The sequence below is a fragment of the Panthera onca genome, chromosome C1, assembly GCF_046562875.1.
Source record: "Panthera onca isolate mPanOnc1 chromosome C1, mPanOnc1 haplotype 2, whole genome shotgun sequence".
NCBI classification, from domain to species: domain Eukaryota; kingdom Metazoa; phylum Chordata; class Mammalia; order Carnivora; family Felidae; genus Panthera; species Panthera onca.
This window is the reverse complement of record NC_138346.1, coordinates 213946471-213970049: the sequence shown is the minus strand read 5'-3', so window position 1 is coordinate 213970049 and position 23579 is coordinate 213946471. Positions and strand designations below refer to the sequence as shown.

The following is a 23579-nucleotide window of genomic DNA, read 5'->3' as shown; positions in this document are numbered from 1 at the left end:
GTCTCTCTCTGTCCCAAAAATAAATAAAAAACGTTGAAAAAAAAAAAAAAAAAAAAAAAAGAAAGAAATAGCTCATATTCATCCAGAGTCTCTTTCATATTTTGTTTATAAGAAAATAAGATATCTCATTAGAAAACTGTAGGCATTTAAAACTGGTAAGAGGAATTGTTGAGGCAACCCTTTTAAGTCCTCGTAATCAGTCAAAACACAACTGCAATACGAACTGACCGATAGTTCTAATATATGCAATTTTTAAATATAATTTTACATTTAGCTTAAAATCTAACGACTCAACTACTATCAAGTAAGAATGTAGAAGTCTCTTCTCTCCAAAAAGCTCCGTTCTGTGTCTTCCTAATCTGCAAACTGTTATCAGACTCCTATCCGTAAGATGCTGTAATTGTGTGTGTGTGTGTGTGTGTGTGTGTGTGTGTGTGTGTGTGTGTTGGCCTGAATTTAGGAGCAGGAATTGAGTCTTGGATCTTCTTATTACTAGCAGCTACCAAAGTGCCTGGCAAATAGTAGGCACTCAACAAATGGTATTGAACATTAATTAATTAATTTCCAAGGTTCTTCCCATTCATTCATTTATTAAAGATTTAGCGAGTCCCTGCCTGTGCCCAAGGCACTGTGGGGATGGTCAGAGATTTAGTTCAATGAGAATAATAAAAATGCAAAAAACACGGACTTAAGAACTTCCTGGGCAGCAGAGACCTAATGGCAATTGTGTGAGGTGACCCGGACGTAGGAGTTCCCCTTCCTCCTCGCGTGCCCCCCCGGCCCCCATCGACAGGTTCAGTTCCGGCTACTTTGGTCTGGGCGGGTGAGCGAGAGCGAGGGCGCTTGGGAGACGCCTCGCCCAGCGGCGATAGATTAGTCAGGCCTCAGAAAGATGGCGTCCTCGGAGCAGGCAGAGCAGCCGAGCCAGGTAAGGGGAGTGGGACTGCCCCGCCGTAGTGGCGGGGACCGCGGCTGGAGGGGGCGCTCGGCGTGAGGCTGGGCGTTGGGCGGGGGCCTTGAACCTCCTCAGCCGGGGGCCCCGACCTCTTGCCCCCTCCCGGGCCCCGCCCCTCCCCAGGTCCTCGCCGCCCGGCCCCTCCCCCGGTGACCCCTCTCAGACCACATTCCCAAGCCGAGGCTCGGGGACGCCCGCGGGCCCCCGCTTCCCTCCTGCTGACCCCTCGGGTCCCACTTGCGCTTGGCCGGGACGGTGGCGGGACCCTTGAGAAGCCTCCAGCCTTGAGCTGCGAGGGCCCCTGCTTGAGGAGAGAGAGGGGTGCGAGGCTCCGTCGTTCTCGGTTGTCCCCTCCCAGGAGGGCCCTGACTCCATCAGGATTCCCACGCCCACAGCCTCAGCCTCGCGAGGTGGCCCCGCTGCCAGCCTCTTCGTCACCTTTGCGCGTTCCCTGCCAGTGGAGGATCAGAAATGTACTGGGACTCTCTCAGTACGTTGGTAGGAAGGGCACTCACTGTAAACAACAGACGCCACCAAGCTTTTGCTGAGGATCCGTTTTTGCTTCCCAGAGTTTGGTTTTCTCGGCCAAAGGGCCCCCTTTTAGCTTTTCAGCCGCAGTTTCAGCCAGATCACACTCCATTAAGGGGACCTTGGGGACCAGTGTTCGTGCTGTCAGGAAGCAGTGGATGATAAGGCCTATGAATGGGTTTGAAATCCAAAGGTGGGTGGGCTGGGGTGGGGAGGACAGGGGTAAGCGGTACCTTGCATTTACTGAGGGTGTGCTATCATGCTGGGGACAAATTAACGTTTATTATCTTGTGTAACGCTCATTACAACCTTTATGAAATACAGGCTATTAACCGCCATTTCAACAGAAGTGGATTCTAGAGGTCTGTAACATACCCCAGATCACGTGCCTGATGGGGGCTGCGTTTAAACCCAGATGTGTGTGACTCCACCGGTTAGCCACACATGCTTACGTTTACTTAGGATTAGACCAAGGAAGGAGAAAATGGTTTCAATGTGGACTTCATCTCTCACCTCCTTGAAACACCTGTAGACTTTTCATAGCCTAGCGGCATTTCACTTCCTTCCTAGGCAGAAGAACACTACTTAATGTTTCTTACTGTTTTATTTTTCAGGATAGGTCTATTACAGGAATTGCACTTAGAGGAGTTGTGTGTTCCCCAGGTCAGCTTCTGTTAGCAGAGCGAATGACTCAGAAAGATGAAGTCTGGAGTGTAAAAGATGGGAAATAACTCGGGCTGATTCTGGCCTTTCTCACCGTCAGAAATTCTGGAGTGTGGGAGTGTCTGGGAGGAGGGGCCCTTCTTTCTTGACTTATCTCGCTTAGCTTCCTGAAATGCTGAAGCTCCTCAAAATCTGGGCTTTTCTGAACGGTTACATGTTAGGGATGCCCGCAGCCTGGGGTGTGTGTGTGTGTGTGTGTGTGTGTGTGTGTGTGTCTTCATTCCCTGATTCTTCTAGGACTTTTAATTTGCCAGTGCTGTTAAAGTTACTAAAAAGCTTGCCACTTGGAGCCATTGTAGTGCCCAAGGATTCCTTTGGTTCTGGAAATTGCCCTTTCCGTACATGTGGAAGGGATCTAAGGTCCTCTGAGGGGGGTTTGGCCATACTTGTTGGGTTTTCAGCTCTGCATATCCTTTGCCCTCCTTTCCAAAGCTGGTAGAGACGGGATTGCATCAGAGCACGCTGGCAGTCAGGGGAAAATTTTAACTCCATGCCAAATTCTGTCGTTGTCTAACAATAAGCCACAAATGCACACTTTTTAAGTGGACCAACTTCTAGCGGTTGCTTGTCATTTCATTTTCAAGTCCTGATCAACTTAGTTTCCCCTTGCTGCTGTCAAAGCAGAGTGGAATTTAAAGAACAATGTGGATAGTTCCTCCAAACCTGGTCGGTAAGAAAGAACACATGTCTGGGCGGCTGAATCAGTATTTGTTTCATAGAAAGTTTGTTCATTGGCTTTGTGGCTTCAGCTTTTTGTTTTGGAAGATAGAGGGTGGTAGCCAACCCCCTTCTTTGAGAGGCGGTGTCGAGCTGGCATGGGCTCCAAAGCCATCCTTACTGGCTTATAAGCCTAGCCCCACTACTCATAGCTGTGTGATCTTGGACAAGTGACTCAACTTTTTTTTTTTTTTTTTTTTTTTTTTTTGAGAGAGAGAGAGAGAGAAAAAGCTCAAGTGGGGGAGGGGCAGAGAGAGGGAGAGAGAGAATCCCAAGCAGGCTCTGCACTGTCTGTGCAGAGCCCGATGTGGGGCTTGAACTCACGAACCATGAGATCATGACTGAGCTGAATGAAATTGGATGCTTAACTGACTAAGCCACCAGGCACTCCAATAAAATAACTTACTTTAATTTTTTTTTCATGTTTTATTTTATTTTTGAGAGAGAGAGAGAGAGACAGAGAGAGACCACAGAATCTGAAGCAGGCTTCAGGCTCCGAGCTGTCAGCACAGAGCCCTACACGGGGCTCGAGCTCACGAACCGTGAGATCATTACCTGAGCTGAAGTTGGATGCTCAACCAATTGGGCCACCCAGGTGCGCCTAAAATGACTTATTCTAGAGCAGTGCCTGACATAGTGTTTATTACTATTACCATTATTATTACTACATTCATAAACTCTGAATTTTCACTCACAAACGAGAAATCTTTTTTCCAGTCCTATTATCATCTTTTTTGGGGGTATGATCTTTCACATGTTGCCTACCAGTCCACTCAAGTTGTTCTTTTATTTGTTCTGGAGTAACTTCTTTCATATTTGAATACCCTGAATGCTGGGGTTTATCCTAGCTGTCCTTGTGACTTTTAGATGCTAGTGACATGCTTGATTTTTTCATAATGGCAGTCTTCTTAGTCTTTCTTCAGTCTGAGTTAGAAATTACATTTATTGCTGGGGCGCCTGGGTGGCTCAGTCGGTTAAGCGCCCGACTTTGGCTCAGGTCATGATCTCACGGTCCTTAAGTTCGAGCCCCACGACGAGCTCTGTGCTGACAGCTCAGAGCGTGGAGCCTGCTTCGGATTCTGTGTCTCCCTCTCTCTCTGACCCTCCCCTGTTCATACTCTGTCTGAGTCTGTCTCAAAACTAAATAAACATTAAAAAAAAAAAAAAAGAAATTACATTTATTGCTTCAAATCCTCGTATTTTCCCCATGTTACCCTGGGTTGCATGGTTGATCTCTTATGAGAGGCCCTTCTAGTCTGTACCTGGTATGGCCCATAGAAATGGGAGCTGTTATCCTTATTTCTTTTTTTTTTTTAATTTTTTAACGTTTTTTATTTATTTTTGAGACAGAGAGAGACAGAGCATGAACGGGGGAGGGGCAGAGAGAGAGGGAGACACAGAATGGGAAGCAGGCTCCAGGCTCTGAGCCATCAGCCCAGAGCCCGACGCGGGGCTCGAACCCACGGACCGCGAGATTGTGACCTGAGCTGAAGTCGGACGCTTAACCGACTGAGCCACCCAGGCGCCCCTGTTATCCTTATTTCTGTTTCTCCATCAGCTGTCTTCAGTGAAGTGCAGAAGCATGGTTCATTCTGGGTGTTTAGTGGTTATTGAATATTGAATATATTGCAGAACGTGGATTTCCAGTCTGTTGAAATTCCCCGGGTACAGTACATTTGAGATTGAGAAAACACAGAAGCAGGGGAGGGAGAAGAACACAGCAAAGACGTTAAGGAGTGCGAGAGCATGGCCTTGTATCCTGACAGTCTTTGAACTTCAGCCCTGACTCGCTATTGGACTCAGCACTCCACCTCCCTGAGCCTGTTTTCTCCTCTGTAAAGTAGTAATTACCCTAAAGGGTCACTCTGAGGGTTGACTGGAATCACAGATATAAAAAAAGTATTTGGTGCATAGTAAGTGCTCAGTAAGTGTTAGTTTCCTTCTCCCGAGTCTCTATGTGCAGTTTTGGCAGTGTGCTGAACTCTTTTTTTTTTTTTTTTAATGTGTATTTATTTTTGAGAGAGTGGGAGTGGGAGAGGGGCAGAGAGGGGGACAGAGGATCCAAAGCAGGCTCCGCGCTGACAGCACAGAGCCCGATGTGAGGCTTGAACTTACAAACTGTGAGATCGTGACCCAAGCTGAAGCCAGCTGCTCAACTGACTGAGCCACCCAGGCGCTCTGGAAGTCTGCTGAACTCTTGAATAACAGTAGTTCAAATGAGATATTTTTCCCCTCAAGTTTTTGGTATTTTGAAAAATTTCCAACCTGTAGAAATGTTGAAAGAATAATACAGAGAACTCCTGTAAAACTCCCATAAAAACTTCAAGATATACTGTTTACATTTTGCTGAATTTGCTTCATCTCTGTCTCTTTATATATATAAATATATATTCAAGGATTTGAGAATGAGTTACAGAATTCACCTTGTCTTAAGAGTAAGGTTATTCTCGTTATACCATATCACATGTAACATAATACCGTTATCACACAAGAAATTTAGTATTGATAAAATATCATTATTTAAGGGGCGCGTGGGTGGCTCAGTCAGTTGAACATCTCACTCTTGATCTCATCTCAGGTCTTGATCTCAGGGTTGTGAATTCAAGCCCTATGCCTAGCATAGAGCCCACGTTTAAAAAAAAAAATCGTTATTGAGGTGCCTTGATGGTTCAGTTGGTTAAGTGTGTAACTTTGGCTCAGGTCAATATCTCATGGTTCGTAGGTTCAAGTTCTGTGTCGGGCTGTCTGCTGTCAGCACGGATCCATTGTCACCTCTTCTTTCTGTACACCCCCCACTCATGTTCTCTCTCTGAAAAATCTTTAAAAAATCATTATTTAATAATATAGTCCACATTCAAATTCCCCCAATTAAGAAAAATCCAGATCCAATCAAGAAATAGGGATAGTATTGTCTCTTTAGTATGCTTTAGTCTAGAATAACTCCCTAGTCTTTAAATTTTTTCTTTTTCTTTTCTTTATTTTTTAAATATTTATCTTGAGAGAGACAAGAAAGAAAGTGGGGGGGGGGGGAAGAGAGAGAAGGAGAGAGAGAGAATCCCAAGCAGGCTCTATGCTCAGCATGCACCCTGATGCAGGGCTCAATTTCACGAGTGTGAGATCATGACCTGAGCTGAAATCAAGAGTTGGATGCTTAACCAACTACTCAGGTGCCCCTCTTTTCTTTCTTTCTTTCTTTCTTTCTTTCTTTCTTTCTTTCTTTCTTTCTTTCTTTCTTTCGTTTATTTATTTTTGAGAGACAGAGACAGAGCATGAGTGGGGAAGGGGCAGAGAGAGAGGGAGACACAGAATCCGAAGCAGCCTCCAGGCTCTGAGCTGTCAGCACAGAGCCCGACGCGGGGCTCGAACTCAGAACTGCGAGATCATGACCTGAGCCGAAGTCGGACGCTCAATCGACTGAGCCACCAAGGCGCCCCATCTTTTCTTTCTTTTATTTTTTAACTGAAGTTGAGCATAGACCCAGAAAGCACACAAATTATGTGTCTAACTTGGAGAATTTTCAGAGTGAACACACTTGTGTAACCGGTACTTGCATTAAGAAATCAAACATCACCAGGACCTCAGAAGCTGTCCCCCCGGTAACCCTCCTGTCACTGTCCCACCCTCAGAGGTTGCCTCTATCCTGATTCAAAATCTGTAGATTCGCTTAATAGCTTATTGAGTGACAAAGTCCTTGTGGCCAAAAACTTCATTGTGGAATTCTAATAGGTGTGTTGTGGTCAGTTTAATGAGTTTTGACAAATATTATACCTATGTAACTACCACTGCAATCAAGATCAAAACAATTCTGGTATTCCTAAATGTTCCTTATGCTGCTTCCCAGTAAATCCTAGCTTTTGGCTTCAGGGATTCGGAACTCCTTTTTATCACCGTCGATTATATTTGTCTTTTCTAGAATTACCTGTGAATGAATTCAAAATGTATGTATTCTTTTGTGTCTCACTTCTTTTGCTCAGAGTGATGTTTGTGGGACTTCTATTGTATCAGTAATTCATTAATTTTTAGTAGTGTGTGCTATTGTATAGATATACCACAATTTATTGATCTGTTCACCAGTTTATGGCTATTTGGATTCTATTAATGACCTGTTGCTGCATAACAGTATTACAGCAAATTTACACAAATTATCAAAAAGAGCACTCATGTATTGTTTCAGTTTCTGTGAATCAGGACACAGTTTAGCTGAGTTTCACAGGGTGAAAAATCAAGATGTCTGCTGGGGCTGTGACCTCATCTGGGTCTTGACTGGGGAAGGATCTGCTTCCTAGCCCATGGGGCTGTTGGCAGCATTTAGTTCCCTATGGCCTGCAAGTCCCTGGTTGAATGCCAATAACAAAAGGGCACCCTCTGTTTTTTGCCTCAGGGGTCTTCCTAACGTGGTCACTTGGCTTCCTCAAAGCCAGTAAGGAAGAGAGTGTCTTAGGAAAATGGGCACTACAGTCTTACATAATGTAACCACATACATGTAATTACATGCATCCTGCCACTGTTGCCCTACCCTCTTTGCCAGAAGCAAGTCACAGGTCCTGCCCATATTCCAGGGGACCACACAAGGGCATGAGCACAAGGAGGTGGGGATCATGGGAGTCACCTTAGAGTCTGTTTCCCCACTGATTGGTTCTAGTTTGGGGCTACTGTAAATACTCATGTATTGTGGAGAGATAGGTTTTCTTTTCTTCTTTCTTTCTTTCTTTCATAAATACTTATGAGTGGAATTGCTGGGTCACATGGTAAGTATATGTTTAGCCTTATAATAAACTGCCTAAGGGTTTTTGCAAGTTGTACTATTTTTTGGTGTCACCAGCAGTATGTGAGCATTCCAGCTGTCCTATATCCATACCAACACTTGGTATTGTCTGTCTTTAATTTTAGCCACTCTAGTGAGTTTGTAGCGGTGTTTCCTTGTGGTTTTAACTTGCATTTCTGTGATGACTAACAACATTAAGCATCTTTTCTTGTGCTTGTTGGTAGAGGCTGGGGTTCATTGTTCTGGTATCATTTGTTGAACAGATTACCCTTTCTCCATTGAATTACCTTGCCACCTTTGTAAAAATTAAAGGACTGTAGATATGTAGGTCAGTTTCTGGCTCTGTTTTGTTTCATTTATCTCTGTGTCTAGCCTAACGTAAATGAAATACTGTCTTGATTGCTGTAGCTTTATAGTAAATCTTAAAATCAGGTAGTGTAAAACTTTTGACTTTATTGTTTTTCAGAATTGTTTTAGCTTTGGTCCATTGCATTTCCATATAAATTTTAGAATCAGTTTGTCAGTTCTTATAAAAAACGTTCTTGGGATTTTTATTGAGATTGTGTGGAATCTATAGATCAATTTGGGGGAGAGTTGATATCTTGGCAACATTGATCTTCTAATTCATTAACATGGTATGTGTCTCCATTTAGGTCGTCTTATTTGCTGTCAGTGTTTTGTAGTTTTCAGTCTGTAGGTCATATACACATTTTAAAAAAATTCTCTGAATATTTCATATTTTGGCATGCTATGTATGGATTTCATTAAAAAATTTCATTTTTCTGTGTTACATTTGGGAAAGAGAGACAGAGAAAGAGAGACAGAGTGCAAGCGGGAGACAGAATCTGAAGCAGGCTGCAGGCTCTGAGCCATTAGCACAGAGCCTGACGTGGGGCTTGAACCCATGAGCTGTGAGATCATGACCTGAGCTGAAGTCAGATTCTTAACTGGCAACCCTAAAAATTTCTGGGTGGCTCAGTTGGTTAAGCATCCGACTCTTGATTTTGGTTCAGGTCATGATCTTATGGTTTGTGAGATTAACCCCTGCATCGGGCTCTGCACTGACAGCATGGAGCCTGCTTGAGATTCTCTCTTTTTCTCTCTCTGCCCCTCTCATGCTCTCTCTCAAAAAAAAAAAAAAAAAAAAAAAATTAAAAAATTTTTTCACTTTTAATTGTTGAATGCTAGTATATAGAAATAGAATAAAATTGCAGTATTATTTATAGTAGCCAAGATATGGAAGCAGCCCAAGTGTCCATCAAGAGATTAATGGATAAAGAAGACGTGAGATATGTATACACACACACACGTGCACACACACACACAATGGAATATTATTCAGCCATAAAAAGAAATGAAATCTTGCCATTTGCAACAGCATAGATAGAGCTAGAGGGTCTAATGCCAAGTGAAATAAATCAGAGAAAGACAAATACCATATGATTTTACTCATGTGTGGAATTTAAGAAATAAGGAAAGGAAAAAAGACAAACCAAGAAACAGACTCTTAACTGTAGAGAACAAACTGGAGGTTACCAGAATGGAGGTGGGTGGCAGGATGGGTGAAATAGGTGATGGGGATTAAAGAGTACACTTACGATAAAAAAATAAATGTAAAATTGAGTTTGTATGTTGGTCTCCTATCTGCAACTTGTTACACTCATAATTCCAGTAGCTTTTTGGTAGATTCTGTGTGATTTCTCACATCTGTAGATGATCCTGTCATCTGCAAATGAAGACAGCTTTACATACTGCTTTTCAATTTATATGCTCTCTAGGAGTTCTTATACAATGTTGAGAGGAATATTGAGAATAGACATTCTTGCTTTATTCTTGATCTTAGGGGAAAATATATTCAGTCTTCACATTTAAATATGATATGAAGTATAAGTTATTTTTTAACTTCTTTTCTTTTTTAAATTTTATTTATTTATTTTGAGAGAGAAAGCTCAAGCAGGGGAGGGGCAGAGAGAGGGAGAAAGAGAATCCCAAGCAGATTCTCCTCTGTCAGTGCAGAGCCCCCATTCAGGGCTCGATCCCACTCATGACTTGAGCGGAAATCAAGAGTCAGACACTTAACCAACTGAACCAGCCAGGCGCCCCAAGCTATAAGTTTTATTTGAAGGTGCTCTTTTTCAAGTGGAGGAGATTCAACTTTATATTTAATTTGTTGAGTGTTTTTGAAAAAATTATGTGTTTTGACTGTTACCAAGTATTCTTTTTGCTATCTGTTGATCCTATTTTTTTTTATTAATATGGTAATTCATGTTGATTGATTTTTCAAATGTTAAATTCATTTTCTATTTATTGGATAAATTCCACTTGGTTATGATGTATTATCCTTTCTATATATTACTGGATTTGGTTTGTCAGTGTTTTCTTTCTTTTTTTAATTTTCCTTTTTTAAATTTACATCCAAATTAGTTAGGATATAGTGCAACAATGATTTCAGGAGTAGATTCCTTAGCGCCCCTTACCCATTTAGCCCACACCCCCTCCAGTAACCCTCTGTTTGTTTGCCATATTTATGAGTCTCTTATGCTTTGCCCCCTCCCTGTTTCTATATTATTTTTGTTTCCCTTCCCTTATGTTCATCTGTTTTGTCTCTTAAACTCCTCATGTGAGTGAAGCCATATGATATTTGTCTTTTTCTGACTAATTTCACTTAGCATAATACCCTCCATTTCCATCCACGTAGTTGCAAATGCAAGATGTCATTCTTTTTGATTGCCGAGTAGTACTCCATTGTGTATCTGTACCACATCTTCTTTACCCATTCATCCATCGATGGACATTTGGGCTCTTTCCATACTTTGGCTATTGTTGACAGCACTGCTATAAACATGGGGGTGCATGTGCCCCTTCGAAAGAGCGCACCTGTATCCCTTGGATAAATACCTAGTAGTGCAATTGCTGGGTCGTAGGGTAGTTTGATTTTTAATTTTTTGAGGAACCTCCATACTGTTTCCCAGAGTGGCTGCACCAGCTTGCATTCCCAGGTTTGTCAGTATTTTCTTAAGGGTTTCTTCATTTATATTTAAGAGAGATATTGATTTATAGTTTTCTTTTGTGTGTGTCTGTGAAATCTTTGTCTAGTTTTGGTATCAAGGTCATATTGGCTTCATAGAATGAGTTGGAGAATTTTACCTTTTTTTCTATTTTCTGAAATAGTTCGTATAAGGTTGGCATTATTTTTCCTTAAATGTTTAAGAGAATTCACCGGTGAAGCCACCTGGGCGTACAATTTTCTTTTTTAATTTTCATTACATATGTAATTTCTTTTTAATTAAATATTTTAAATTATGTTATAAATTTATTCTTTTTTAAAGTTTATTTTGAGAGAGCGAGAGTGAGTGCACATGTGAGCAGAGGCAGGAGCAGAGAGAGCACGAGAGAGAATCCCAAGCAGGCTTTACACTGTCGGCACAGAGCCCCACGTGGGGCTTGATCTCAAAGACTGTGAGATCATGACCTGAGCCAAAAATCAAGGGTTGGGGCTCAACTGACTGAGCCACCCAGGCACCCCTCCCTTATTATCTTTTAAGTATCTATAGATACGCAGTGCTTTTCCTGATTTCATTTATAATACTGTAAATTAGTGTCTTCTGTATTTTTTATTGATTGGTTTAGATAAAGGCTATCAATCTTAATATTCTTCCAAAAAAACCAGCTTATATTTCATTGACTGTAATTTTATTTATTTATTTGTTTATTTATTTATTTATTCATATGTTTATTTTAGAGAGAGCGCATGCACGCATGAGAGTAGGGGAGGAGCAGAGAGAGAGAGAGAATCTTTTTTTTTTTTTTTACGTTTATTTTTGAGAGAGAGAGAGCGCTTGCGCACAGGGGTGAGAGGCAGAGAGAGGGGGAGAGAGAATCCTAAGCAGTCTCCACGCCCAGCATGGAGCCCAAGTGGGGCTCATTCCCATGACCCTGGGATTATGACCTGAGCTGAAATCACGAGTCCCATGCTTAACCAGCTGAGCCACCCAGGTGCCCCTATTTCTTTCCTTCTATTTTGGGTTTCATTTGCTCTTATTTTTCTAGCACATTTTCTAAAGTTAGTACACTACTAAAAACATTAGATTTCCTTCCCAACACTGCTTTAGTTGCATTCCACAAATTTAGATTATGTCGTGGTTTCATTTTTGTACAGTTCAGAATATTCGGAATATTTTCTTACTTCCCCCGTAATTTCTTCTTTCTACCATAGATTATTTAGAAGTCTGTTTAATTTCCAAACATTTGGGATTTTTTCCAGATTTTTTTTTCTATTATTGATTTCTAGTTTAATCTCATGGTCAGAGAGCATACTCTGTATGATTTCAACTCTTTTAAATTTGAGATTTGTTTTATGGTCTGTCTTGGCGAATTTTCCTTGTGAACTTGAAAATAATGAATATTCTGCAGTTGTTGGATGGAGCATTCTACTAATGTTAATTAGGCCAAGTTGGTTGATAGTGTCATTTAGGTCTTCTGTACCCTTACGGACTTTTTGATTAAGGAGAGCGGATTATTAAAGTCTCCAACTGTTAATTGTGGATTTGTCTATTTATAGCTTTTTAATTCTGTCTGATTTACCTCGTGTATTTGAAACTTCGTTACTGTATGCATACTTACTCAGGATTATGATGTCTTCTTGAGCGACTCCTTTATTTTTGAACTGTCCCTGTTTCTGTTTGGTAATATCTGCTATTTTGAAGTTGTCTGAGATTTATTGCTCCTGCAGCTTCCTTGTGACTAGTGTTTGCATGAGGTGCCTTCTGTCCTTTGGCCTTTCACCTATGTTTCTTTTTGCTAAAAGTGGTTTTCTCCTAGACAGCATACAGCTGGGTCTTGCTTTTTCCCCACAAAGTCTGACCGTCTCTGCCTTCTATTTGGAGTGTTCCATTTATACTTGAGGTAAATATAAATATGGTTGGGTTTAACTCTACCGTCTCACAATTTTTTCCATCTGTTCTTTTTTTAAAAGTTTTTAAGTGTTTTTTATTTTTTGAGAGAGAGAGTGAGAGCGAGTGGGGGAGGGGCAGAGAGAGGGAGACACAGAATCTGAAGCAGGCTCCAGGCTCCGTGCTGTCTGCACAGAACCCAACACAGGGCTCAAACTCACGAATCTTGAGATCATGACCTAGGCCGAAGTCAGATGCTTAACTGACTGAGCCACCCAGGCGTCCCTTATCTGTTCTTTGATCCCTGTTATCTTGTCTTGGATTGAATTAAAAAACATTAAAAAAAAATTTGTTTTAATGTTTATTTATTTTTGAGACAGAGAGAGACAGAGCATGAACGGGGGAGGGTCAGAGAGAGGGAGACACAGAATCCGAAGCAGAACAGAATGCTGACAGCTCAGAGCCTGATGCCGGGTTTGAACCCACAGACTGTGAGATCATGACCTGAGCCAAAGTTGAATGCTTAACTGACTGAGCCACCCAGGTGCCCCTAAAAAACATTTTTTTAAAGATTTTATTTTTGAGTAATCTCTACACCCGATACGGGGCTCGAACCCACAACCCAGAGATCAAGAGTCGCATGCTTTTACCTACTGAGACAGCCAGGCGTCCTAGATTGAATTATTTTTTAAGGATTTCATTTGATCTCTACTATTGCTTTAGCTGTATCTCTATTTTTTTTTTGGTCAGTAATTGGCGTGAGGTTTACCATATGTTACTTAAGGTTGCCAGAGCTTGCTTTCAAATGATTTACCAATTCACAAGGAACGTAAGAACTGTACCAACAGTATGCTTCTGTCGTCTGTTAGTCTGTTAATACTATTAGTGTCCTAGATTTTACTTGGACTTGTGGCATCAACCCTGCAGTGCACTTTGGAGAGACAGAGAGACAGAGCGTAAGTGGGGGAGGGGCAGGGAGAGAGGGAGACACAGACTCTGAAGCAGAGTCCACGCTCCGAGCTGTCAGCACAGAGCCTGACTCAGGGTTGGAACTTACGAACCGTGAGATCATGACCTGAGCCGAAGTCGGACGCTTAACCACCTGAGCCACCCAGGTGCCCCTACCCTGCAGGGCATTTTAAGTTATCTTTTTAAAATTTAAAAAAGTAGAAATGAATAATATAAAATAAATATATTTAAGATATCTTTGCTATTTACCAGCATATTTACCATTTCTGTCATTCTTTTGTGCATCCAGTTTTCATCTGGTATTGGTTTTCTTATGCTTACGGGGTTTCTTTTAGCATTCTTGTGGTATGGGTATACAATTTCTTCTGGCTTTTTTTTCCCCCTCTTAAAAAGCTTTTATTTTGTATTTTTAAAATTTTATTGTTTTAAATTTTAATTCAAGTATAGGTAACATGCAGTATAGTGTTTCAGGTGCACAGTATAGTGATTCAACAATTCTACACATTACAAAAAACATGGAACACTTCCCAAATTTTCATGTCATCTCTGGGCAGGGGCCGTGCTAATCTCTGTATTGTTTCAATTTTAGTGTATGCACTGCTGAACTGAGCACATTTTATTTTGTATTTATTTTTGAAAGATATTTTTACTGGATGGGGCACCTGGGTGACTCAGTTAAGCGTTAAGCGTCTGATTGTTGATTTCAGCTCAGGTCATATCTCATGGTTCGTGAGTTTGAGTCCCCCATTTGGGCTCCATGCTGACAGCACAGAGCCTGCTTGGGGTTCTCTCTCTCTCCCTCTCTCTGCCCCTCCCGCTCCCCTGCAGGTTAAGTTTTAAACTTAAAAAAAAAAAAAAAAAGATAATTTCACTGGATATGGAATTCTAGGTTGACAGTTTTCCCCCCGTAGGCATTTTAAATTCTTTTTTAAAAAAACTGTTTATTTGTTTTTGAGAGAGAGAGAGAGGGAGGGAGGGAGGGAGGGGCAGAGAGAGAGGGGGAGGGAGAGAATCCCAAGCAGGCTCCAAGCTGTCAGTGCAGAGCTCAACGTGGGGCTTGATCCCACAAACCATGAGATCATGACCTGAGCTGAAGTCGGATTCTTTTTTTTTTTTTTTTAAACATTTAACATTTATTTATTTTTGAGACGGAGAGAGACAGAGCATGAACAGGGGAGGCACAGAGAGAGAGGGAGACACAGAATCTGAAACGGGCTCCAGGCTCTGAGCGGTCAGCACAGAGCCCGATGCGGGGCTTGAACTCACGGACGGCAAGATCATGACCTGAGCCGAAGTCGGACGCTTAACCGACCAAGCCACCCAGGCGCCCCTGAAGTCGGATTCTTAACCGGCTGAGCCACCTAGGCATCCCCACCTGTGGGCAATTTAAAGCTATGAGGCCATTGTAGTTTTTCTTTTTTTTTGTATTATTAATTCTAAAAATTATTTCTTTATTTTTTATTTTAGAGAGAGAATACAAGTGGGACAGAGGGGCAGAGGGAGAGAGAGAATCTTAAGCAGGCTCCATGCTCAGTGCAGAACCCCTGACACAGGGCTTGATCCCACAACCCTGGGATCATGACCTGAGCCAAAATCAAGAGTCAGATGCTTAACTGACGGAGCCACCCAGGCACCCCATCATTGTAGTTTTTATTTGGCTTGTGTAGCTTCTGATCAGAAACCTGAGGTCATTCTTAATCTTGGTTAATATCTGTAGGTGATCTCTTTTTTTCTGGCTGCTTATAAGATTTCCCCCTTTTCATGGGTTTTTATTTTATTAAAAAATTTTTTTAGTGTTTATTTATTTTTGAGAGAGAGAGAGAGAGAGAGACAGAGCACAAATGGGTGAGGGGCAGAGAGGGAGACACAAAATCGGAAGCAGACTCCAGGCTCTGAGCTGTCAGCACAGAGCCTGACGAGGGGTTCGAACCCATGAACCATGAGATCATGACCTGAGCTGAAGTAGGATGCTTAATCCAGGCGCCCTGAGGGTTTTTAGCAATTTCATTGTATAGAACCTTAGCATGCGTGTGTGTTTTTTTGCTTGGGGTTTGTTGAGCTTCTTGGATTTGGGAGTTTCATCAAACTTTGAAAAATTTCAGCCATTATTTCTTCAAATATTTTTCTTTTTTTTACCTTTGTCCTTCATTTTGGTCAGTTTTTGTCACTGTGTTTTCAAGTGCACTTACCTTTTCTTCTATAGTATCTAATCTGCTGTCACTCCCATTCAGTGGAATTTTTATTTCTGATATTATAGTTACATCTAGAAGTCCTATTTTCTTTTTATGTGATATATTTCTCTCCCTACTGTGATCCTGTTTTCCTTTCAGTTTTCTTTTTATTGAGGTATGATTGACATACATTAGATTAGTTTCAGGCATACAACATAATGACTCAGTATATGTATTTTAAAAATTGCATTAGGGATGTCTGGGTGTCTCAGTTGGTTGAATGTCCCAGTCTTGATTTTGGTTCAGGTTATGATCCCAGGGTCATGGGATCAAACCCTGTGATGCACTCTACGTTGAGTGTGGATCCTCCTTAAGATTCCCTCTTTCTCTCTCTACCCCTCTCCCCCACTCACGCTCCCTCTTTCTCTCTCTGAAATAAATAAGATAAAATAAAAAAATTGCATTAAATTCTTGAATAAAGTTATAACACCTGTCTTAATGTTTTCATTTCTGCCAATTATTCCTTTTATTTATTTATTTTTTACTTTTTAAAAAATGTTTATTTAATTTAGAGAAAGAGAGAGAGAGAGACAGTGTGAGAGGGTAAGGGCAGAGTTAGTGGGAGACACAGAATTGGAAGCAGGCTTCCAGCTCTGTGCTGACAGCTCAGAGAGGCTCGAACTCATGGAGTGTGAGATCATGACCTGAGCTGAAGTCGGATGCTTAACCGACTGAGCCACCCAGGCGCCCCTTCTTCTACTTTTTCTTATTATTGTGCATCACACTTTCCTGCTTCTGGACATCTGGTGAGACTATTGATCAGATGCTGGGTGCTGCGAATATTACATTGTTGAGGATCTGGATTTTGTGGTCATACTTTAAAGCATGTTGAGATTTATTCTGGTGGATAGTTAAGTTACTTTTGTTCATTTTGATTCTGTCAAGTCCTGTTTTTTTTTTAAGATTTTAAGTAATCTCTACATCCAACATGGGGCTCGAACTCACAACCCTAAGGCCAAGAGTCACGTGCTCTACCTGCAGCCAGGTGCTCCCATCAAGTCCTGTTTTTAGGCTTTGTAAGGGTGGATCTAGGGTGGCCTTTACCCTAGGGATAATCTGCCCTCTCCCCACCAGGATATGGCCCTTCCAGGTCTGTCCTGAGTGCCCTGACGGAGCAGTGAGGACACGCCAGTCCGGTGCCTGTGACCTGTGAGGTCTACGGGGGCTCTGGGAACCGTTCAGCCCACTCTGCTTCTTCATCGCTCTTCCTGAGCCTTGTGGAGGTTCACTCTGCGCGTGCACACATTTTCATATTCAGCGAAGTCGTAAGGGAATCCCTTTGCAGATTTCTGGATCTCTCTTTCTGCATGCGCCTCTCCTGTCTGGAACTCTGCCCTGTAACTTTCAGCTGCCTTAGCCTCCCTGAACCCTATCTCTGTTTCCTCAACTCAGCAAGAGACTGCCATGTTCTGGTGGGGACCACTGCATGCCCTCCCCCCCCCACCCCGGCTTCTTGGTCTGAAACATGCCTCCCGGAAGAAAGCCAGGGTGTTCTTAGGGGCTCATATCATTCATTTCTGATCTATCAGGAATCACTGCAGTCTAATGTCTACAAACGGTGGTGTCATTTATTTTGTTTAGTTTTTGTAACCAGTGGGAGGTTAAGTCTGGTCTCAATTACTCCATCACAGACAGAGCAGAAGTCTATTGGTTGATTTTGAGCAGAGGAGTAATAGGATATAACTTCCTTTATCTCATCTGATCCTGAATGTGAGGTGGTGGTATCATTCCCATCATTTCCACGGGTGAGGAAACTGGGGTTCAGAGGCTGAGCGGTATACCCGCAGTCACGCGGTCTTTAGTGCCGTCGTTCACGCACTTGCCTCTGTGCCAGTGCCGCTCACAAAATATTTCTTGAACTGAACCTTACTTATTCTTCTCTGCAAAGAACTGTAGGCCAGACTGGCCTAGGACATATCTAGAGTTACGCAGCCACTTGGCAGGTGTGGCATGGGCACACCTAGACCTGGATGTTCTGCCAGTTGCTCAGACCTGAGCTGCGTGTGCAGTTGGTCTTTGCTGTGCCTCAAGGTCAGCACTTGGCACACCTTCTGGCTGGGGGAGGTCAGTGCCTGGGCAGCAGGAGTGAGAGCACCTTTGTGCCTTTCAAACCGGGAGCACTTCTGTCTGCCACTGTGGTCTTTTTTTGTCCGTTGGTTTTTTAAAACAGTCTTAGCCTTTTGCTCATCTTCCCTTCCTGCCTTCTGCATTCTGGCACCTAAGCATCCTGCCTGTGTATTCATTGCCTTAGAGCTTGCTTCTTATACCTTTGCAGGGGGACTCAGCTGGTGATTTCTCAGCCTGTTATTATTATTTATTATTATTATTTTTTTAACATTTATTATTGAGAGGCAGAGAGACACAGAGCGTGAGCAGGGGAGGGGTAGAGAGAGGGGGAGACACAGAATCCGAAGCAGGCTCCAGGCTCCGAGCTGTCAGCACAGAGCCCGACGCGGGGCTCGAACTCACAAACTGTGAGATCGTGACCTGAGCCGAAGTTGGTCGCCTAACCGACTGAGCCACCCAGGTGCCCCATGTTATTATTATTTTTAAAGTCAAGACCACCCTGTCAAGATTTCCAGGATCAAGGTGGAATTTAATTTGTAGGGATTTGTCTCAAGCCAGAAAATAGATTTGACCACTGAAAGGGGGTCGGTGCGGGGGTAGGTGTTTGAGGAGTGCTGGGCTCTCCTAAGAGCTGGGCTTGTGAGACTGACGGACCTGCATGTGCGGGGGGACTGAGCTTCTGACAGGCAGACGGCCGCTCAGACCTTTGCTCTTCTTTGAAGGGACACCTAGAGCTGCACGTTAAAGGTGAGTGTCTGTGCTCCCCGTCAGCAAGAGGAAGCACAGTGGTCTGGATTCTCCGGGGGTCCTGCTGGTGCTTGAATGGGACAGTTCTTCATGCACTGCTGGACGCAAAGCCTCCCAGGCCCCTGCCTTCTAAATGCCAGTGAGATTCCCTGGTCACTGAGACAACCGGAACCACCTCTACAGGGTGTGTGTGTGTGTGTGTGTGTGTGTGTGTGTGAGAGTGAATGTGTGTTTAAGAGAGAGAGCATACCCACAAACTGGGGAGAGGGGGAGGGAGAGAGAGAGAGAGGGAGAGAATGAATCCCAAGCAGGCTTCACGCTCAGCACAGAGCGCGGCATGGGGTTCGACCCCATGACGCTGGGATCATGACCTGACCCGAAACCAAGAGTTGGACACTCAACCGACCGAGCCACCCAGGTGCCCCACCTCCACACATTTTCAAATTCCTCTCTGGGGTGTGTGGGGGGTGTTTCTGCCCTGGGGTTGAGAATCCCTGGACCACAGCATTGCACCCTGGGAGTAGGCCAGGTTTGTGTTAAGTTGCAGGTGAAATGTTTCAGGAGTGGCCACGTGTCCTGCTGTGGTCCTCTGCTTGCTTCTTCTGTGCGCATGTATATGAAGTGGTTCCTTTGTTTTCGTGTCTTAAATTAAAAGAAAAAAACCTGAGGTATTTATTGGGTGCAGGTGATATTTTAAGTGCTGAAGATCAGCCTTCCGTAAGATGGTAAAGTGCCTGCCTTTAAGGAGTTAAAAATCTAGTGGGACTAGATAGATAGTAAACTAGTAACCCAGTGAAGGATTTCGGGTGGTATTATCAAGGAAATCCATACGGAGAGTAGGAAGGATGAAGGCTATTTTGGTTACCAAGAAACAGTGCTCTTTAGGAACCTGTTGAGAAGGAGCAATGGGGGGTGGTCCGTTGTAGACTACAGACATTTCAACACAAACTGGAGTATCATCTCGAATATAATCAGTATTGGGCCATTCCTAGACGGGTGAGGAGCCCCCTGTGAGTTCACTGATAAGGTCTGACAGACCTCAGTACCACTGTGAGTTGGAATAGGGTGTGGGGAAATCTTGCTCCTCCTTGCAGCTCTGAGACTAAGCCTGGAGCCCTGGCTTTGGTGTGCTGAGACCCCAGAAGGCTCTGGAGGTCAAGACTTGAGGAATTTGGAGAGTGCTGCTATTCAGCCTCCTTGATAGGGGTACACACACACACACACATACGGGTTCTTAAATGCTTTGAATGCCTGGAAGAATCTATAAGGAACCAGCGTCAGTGCTGGTTCCCCGAAGGAAGAGGGGAGTGTTGGAGAGTTAGAATGAGAGAGAAGCTTTCTTTTTAAAAATTTTAACATTCATGTATTGTTTAAGTGGAATACGCTTCCTTGGCTCACAGTGTAAAAACGTACAAAAGGGTATATGATGAAAGAGACTTAGCACCGTATACTGTTTTCCCTCTGGCAAATGCTAGCTAGTCAAGAGGTGAACTCATTTTAAGGGAAGTTCAATAGTGATCATGATTCATAGTGATTCCTTGTATTTTAGGAAGAAGAAAGCTGTGGATTAAGTCAGAATGAGGCTTCCTAAATATTAAAGCTGTTTGAGTTAGTTTTGTCGAGTCAAACAACCCACATTATTATTTGTGGGGGTAGCATTAAGAGTGTTGCTTAACGAAATGTGATCCAAACAAAACTCGATCATTTTATTTTCTTTAATTTACATTTAAAAAATTTTTAAGTTTATTTATTTTGAGAGAAAGGAAGAGAGTGTGTGTGCATGCTAGCATGCTAGGGAGGGGCGGAGAGAGAGAGAGAATCCCAAGCAGGTTCTCTCTGCACCGTCAGTGCCGAGACCCATGTGGGGCTCAAAACTGCTAACTGTGAAATTACTACCTGAGCCAAAGTCAAAATTGAGTCAGGACACTGAACCAACTGAGTCACCCAGGCGCGCCCCCCCCCCCCCCCAGTTTTTTTTTTTTTAAAGTAGGCCCCATGTCCAGTGCGGAGCCCAATGCGGGGCTCGAACTCACAAAACCGTGAGATCGTGGCCTGCATCGAAATCAAGAAAGAGCCAGACACTTAACTGAGCCACCCAGGTGCCCCCAAAATTCAATTATTATTTAAAAAATTTTTTTTTCTTTATTCTTGAGAGAGAGACAGGGTGTGATCAGGGGAGGAGCAGAGAGAGAGAGAGAGAGAGAGAGAGAGAGAGAGAGAGACAGACACAGAATCTGAAGCAGGCTCTAGGCTCTGAGCTGTCCGCACAGAGCCCAACGTGGGGGTCGAACTCACGAACCGCGAGATCATGTCCTGAGCCGAAGTCGCAGGCTCAACCGACTGAGCCCCCCAGGTGCCCCAAAACTCAATTATTTTAAGTAGAATGGTTCAAATCCCTTTAGTACCAGTTGCTAGCTGGGTCATCACAGGCATGCTATTTATTTATCTCCTTTGCCTCTGTTTCCTCATCAGCAATAATTTCATACATTTATTGTAGAATTACATGAAGAAAGAGGTAAATAAATGTTAGCACTTAATATTTGCCAAATGGAGTGAAGGAAAGCCCTCAGGAAGATAATGAACTTTACTCTGTAATCCATTCGGTTGAGTGAGAACCATTCTACTCTTTGTTGCCTTTCGTTCATTCAGCAAATATCTGTGGAAGGCCTAATCTGTGCCTCATACTGCCCTGGGCCCCGGGGATGCAGTGAGCAGCACACACAGACAGTTTTTGCCCCTGTGGAGTTCATAATCTAGTGTGGGACACAGACATCAGTCAGATAATCACACAAGTAAAATTGCACTTCTTCTCAGTCCTTGAAAGAGAGGTGGATGGTGTTAGGATAGAATAGGGAGATTTCACCCTGTCGTGGATGTCAGAGAATGCTTCCCCAAGGAAGTGACTTAGCCAAGTGGAACTGTCAGAGGCTCGGGCAGGGATAGCATGTGCAAAGGCCCGTGTGTCTGTTGGGCAGAGCTGGGCAGTGTGTGTCACACAGACCTGAGTTGCAGTCAGTGGATGTGAGGCCTTGGCAGTCACACAGAGAAGGTTTTCTGTATTAGGGCTGCTGTTGGTAGCTGTTTCCTGGGGTGGTTGGCGGGGGGGGCGGTGAGATCTGATTCTTACTGTTTTGAAACGATAGTCCGTCTGCAGCGTGGGAAATGAATTAGAAGAGAGCCAGCGTGGATGTGGGTACACTGATGCGAAGGGTATTGGAGGGGTCCAGGCAGGGGATTTTGGAAGCTTTGGCCCAAGTGATGACAGTAGAAGTAGAGAGAAGCGGATGGACTGATTGCATGGATATTTAGGAAGGAATATGGGCAGGACTTGATAATGCGTTAGCTCTGGTGAGTGGTGGAGAAAGCTATCAAGAATGGCCTTTTGGACTCCAGTTTGTATATTTTGGTGGAAGGTTGTGCCCTTGGCTCAGGCAGGGAATACTGGAAGAGGACACGTGTGGCAGAGGGAGAGGATTATGAATCCTGTTAAGGGACTTGTTGAGTCCAGAGGAGGCTGGGAGGCAGGTGGACGTAGATCTAAATGCAGGTTATCGCTGCTGCGAGCAGGGATGGGGGAAGGAGGAAGGGGAAAGCGTGCTCAGGTTCCTGGAGACTTTCTACTTGGTTTCATGCAGGCTGACCTTGCCCCGGGACTTTGGATGAGGAGCTAGAGTCCTTCTCCCAGCCAGAGTCCTTGCCACTGTGCTGTGTGCCAGCTGCACAGTGGCAGCTGGTTGTGAGGAAATCTTTGGAGACCCTCTGTGGCCTGGACTCTTTCCTCTCCCACCTTCTGTGGTTTTTTCCCCCCCCGAGGAGGCCTGGCACTTGCCATCTGAACGAGTATGGAGGCTGGCGGCTGGCTCCCGAGACCCACCGATTCGCTGCACTTGTCTGGATATTATCTGTAGACAATTGGAAATTGGCTTGAACATCAGTAACAGTAAACTAATCATAACTCTCAAACTGCTTGTTTTATTCTTTGGGAGATTTGTGAGTTTCCTCCGAGTCTGTCTCTGTCTCTCCCTTTCTGTAAATTTGGCTAGACCATCGGCCCCGCGTTGAAGGTAAATGTGAGCATGAGGCAAATGTGAGATCCAGAGAGGGGAGAGGGTCCCAGACTAGAGCCAGGCTGAGACCCCATGCTGCCTGCCTGCCGCTTGGTCTGTCAGCCTGGCACTGGCTTAATTACAAAACTGATTCAAGCTTGGCTTTCTTTACTCCTGTGGATTGGTGTCCTCAGTGACAGGTGATAAATAAGAACCGTGTCCAGAGTTTCTTCGCTTCCTGGTTCCAAGTAGATGCTGGGAGAAAATCCTGAGTATGGGCAACTGGGGCCCCCTTGTGGCTGGATCTGTTTCTCCACTTTCGCTCTGCTCTTCCCCATAAGGCGGGAAGATGGCAAAAGGGAAGTTTTGCTCTCTCGTAAAGCCTTTCCTCTGGATTTGCTATTTCTGTGGATCTCATGATAGTCCTCGGCCCTTGCTGCTCAGCTGTTGATCTTGGGCCCTCTTAAGCCAAACCTAGCCTTCTTCTTGAGATGCTGTGGCAGTGAACCCAGAAGCAGTCTGTTCTCGTTTACTGGCTAACTCAGACTCCATGGGCTACTTCTTTCCAGGTAGGGCACTGCAGAACACTGTACAGTCTGAGAAGCTGGTGGGAAATAGGAGGAACAGGTGTTGGTGTGTGTTGCTGGAGAATGAAGCATCTGTGGCTTTTTGATGTCCATTGGGTGGCACTGTGATCTTATTTTTGTTTCTATTTTTCTTTGCAGCCAGGCTCTACTCCAGGAGGTGAAAATGTGGTGCCTCGAGAGCCTCTGGTAAGTACCCAAGATACACAGTATCATTTCCTAATAATTAAAATACTGTATGAGTATGGAGAAACCTATGATCCTGGAGTTTTGCATCCTTCAGTGTCCCTTCAAAAGTAGGTATTATATGGAGACTAACTTAATGGCCTTTGACTTCTGACTTCTTCTCTGGCTT

General features: G+C 43.7%; 1 protein-coding gene and 1 non-coding gene across 3 annotated transcripts in view; one reads left to right on the top strand and one right to left on the bottom strand.

Annotated features, from left to right (window-relative positions):
- The first annotated feature begins 821 nt into the window (after positions 1-821).
- The window catches only part of PEX14 (peroxisomal biogenesis factor 14), a 143126-nt gene continuing 120368 nt past the window's right edge, over positions 822-23579 (top strand). Inside the window, exons 1-2 of one of the 2 annotated variants that reach the window (XM_078452440.1) lie at positions 822-928; positions 23366-23413. In XM_078452440.1, the coding sequence (XP_078308566.1) occupies positions 893-928; positions 23366-23413 (84 nt within the window). In that variant the 5' untranslated portion in view covers positions 822-892. The remainder of the gene's footprint in view (positions 929-23365; positions 23414-23579) is intronic. The other variant, XM_060622118.3, reaches the window with a different exon arrangement.
- On the bottom strand, positions 14059-14162 carry LOC132673998 (U6 spliceosomal RNA). Its single transcript, XR_009608326.1, has one exon. It is a non-coding gene; the product is annotated as a U6 spliceosomal RNA (small nuclear RNA).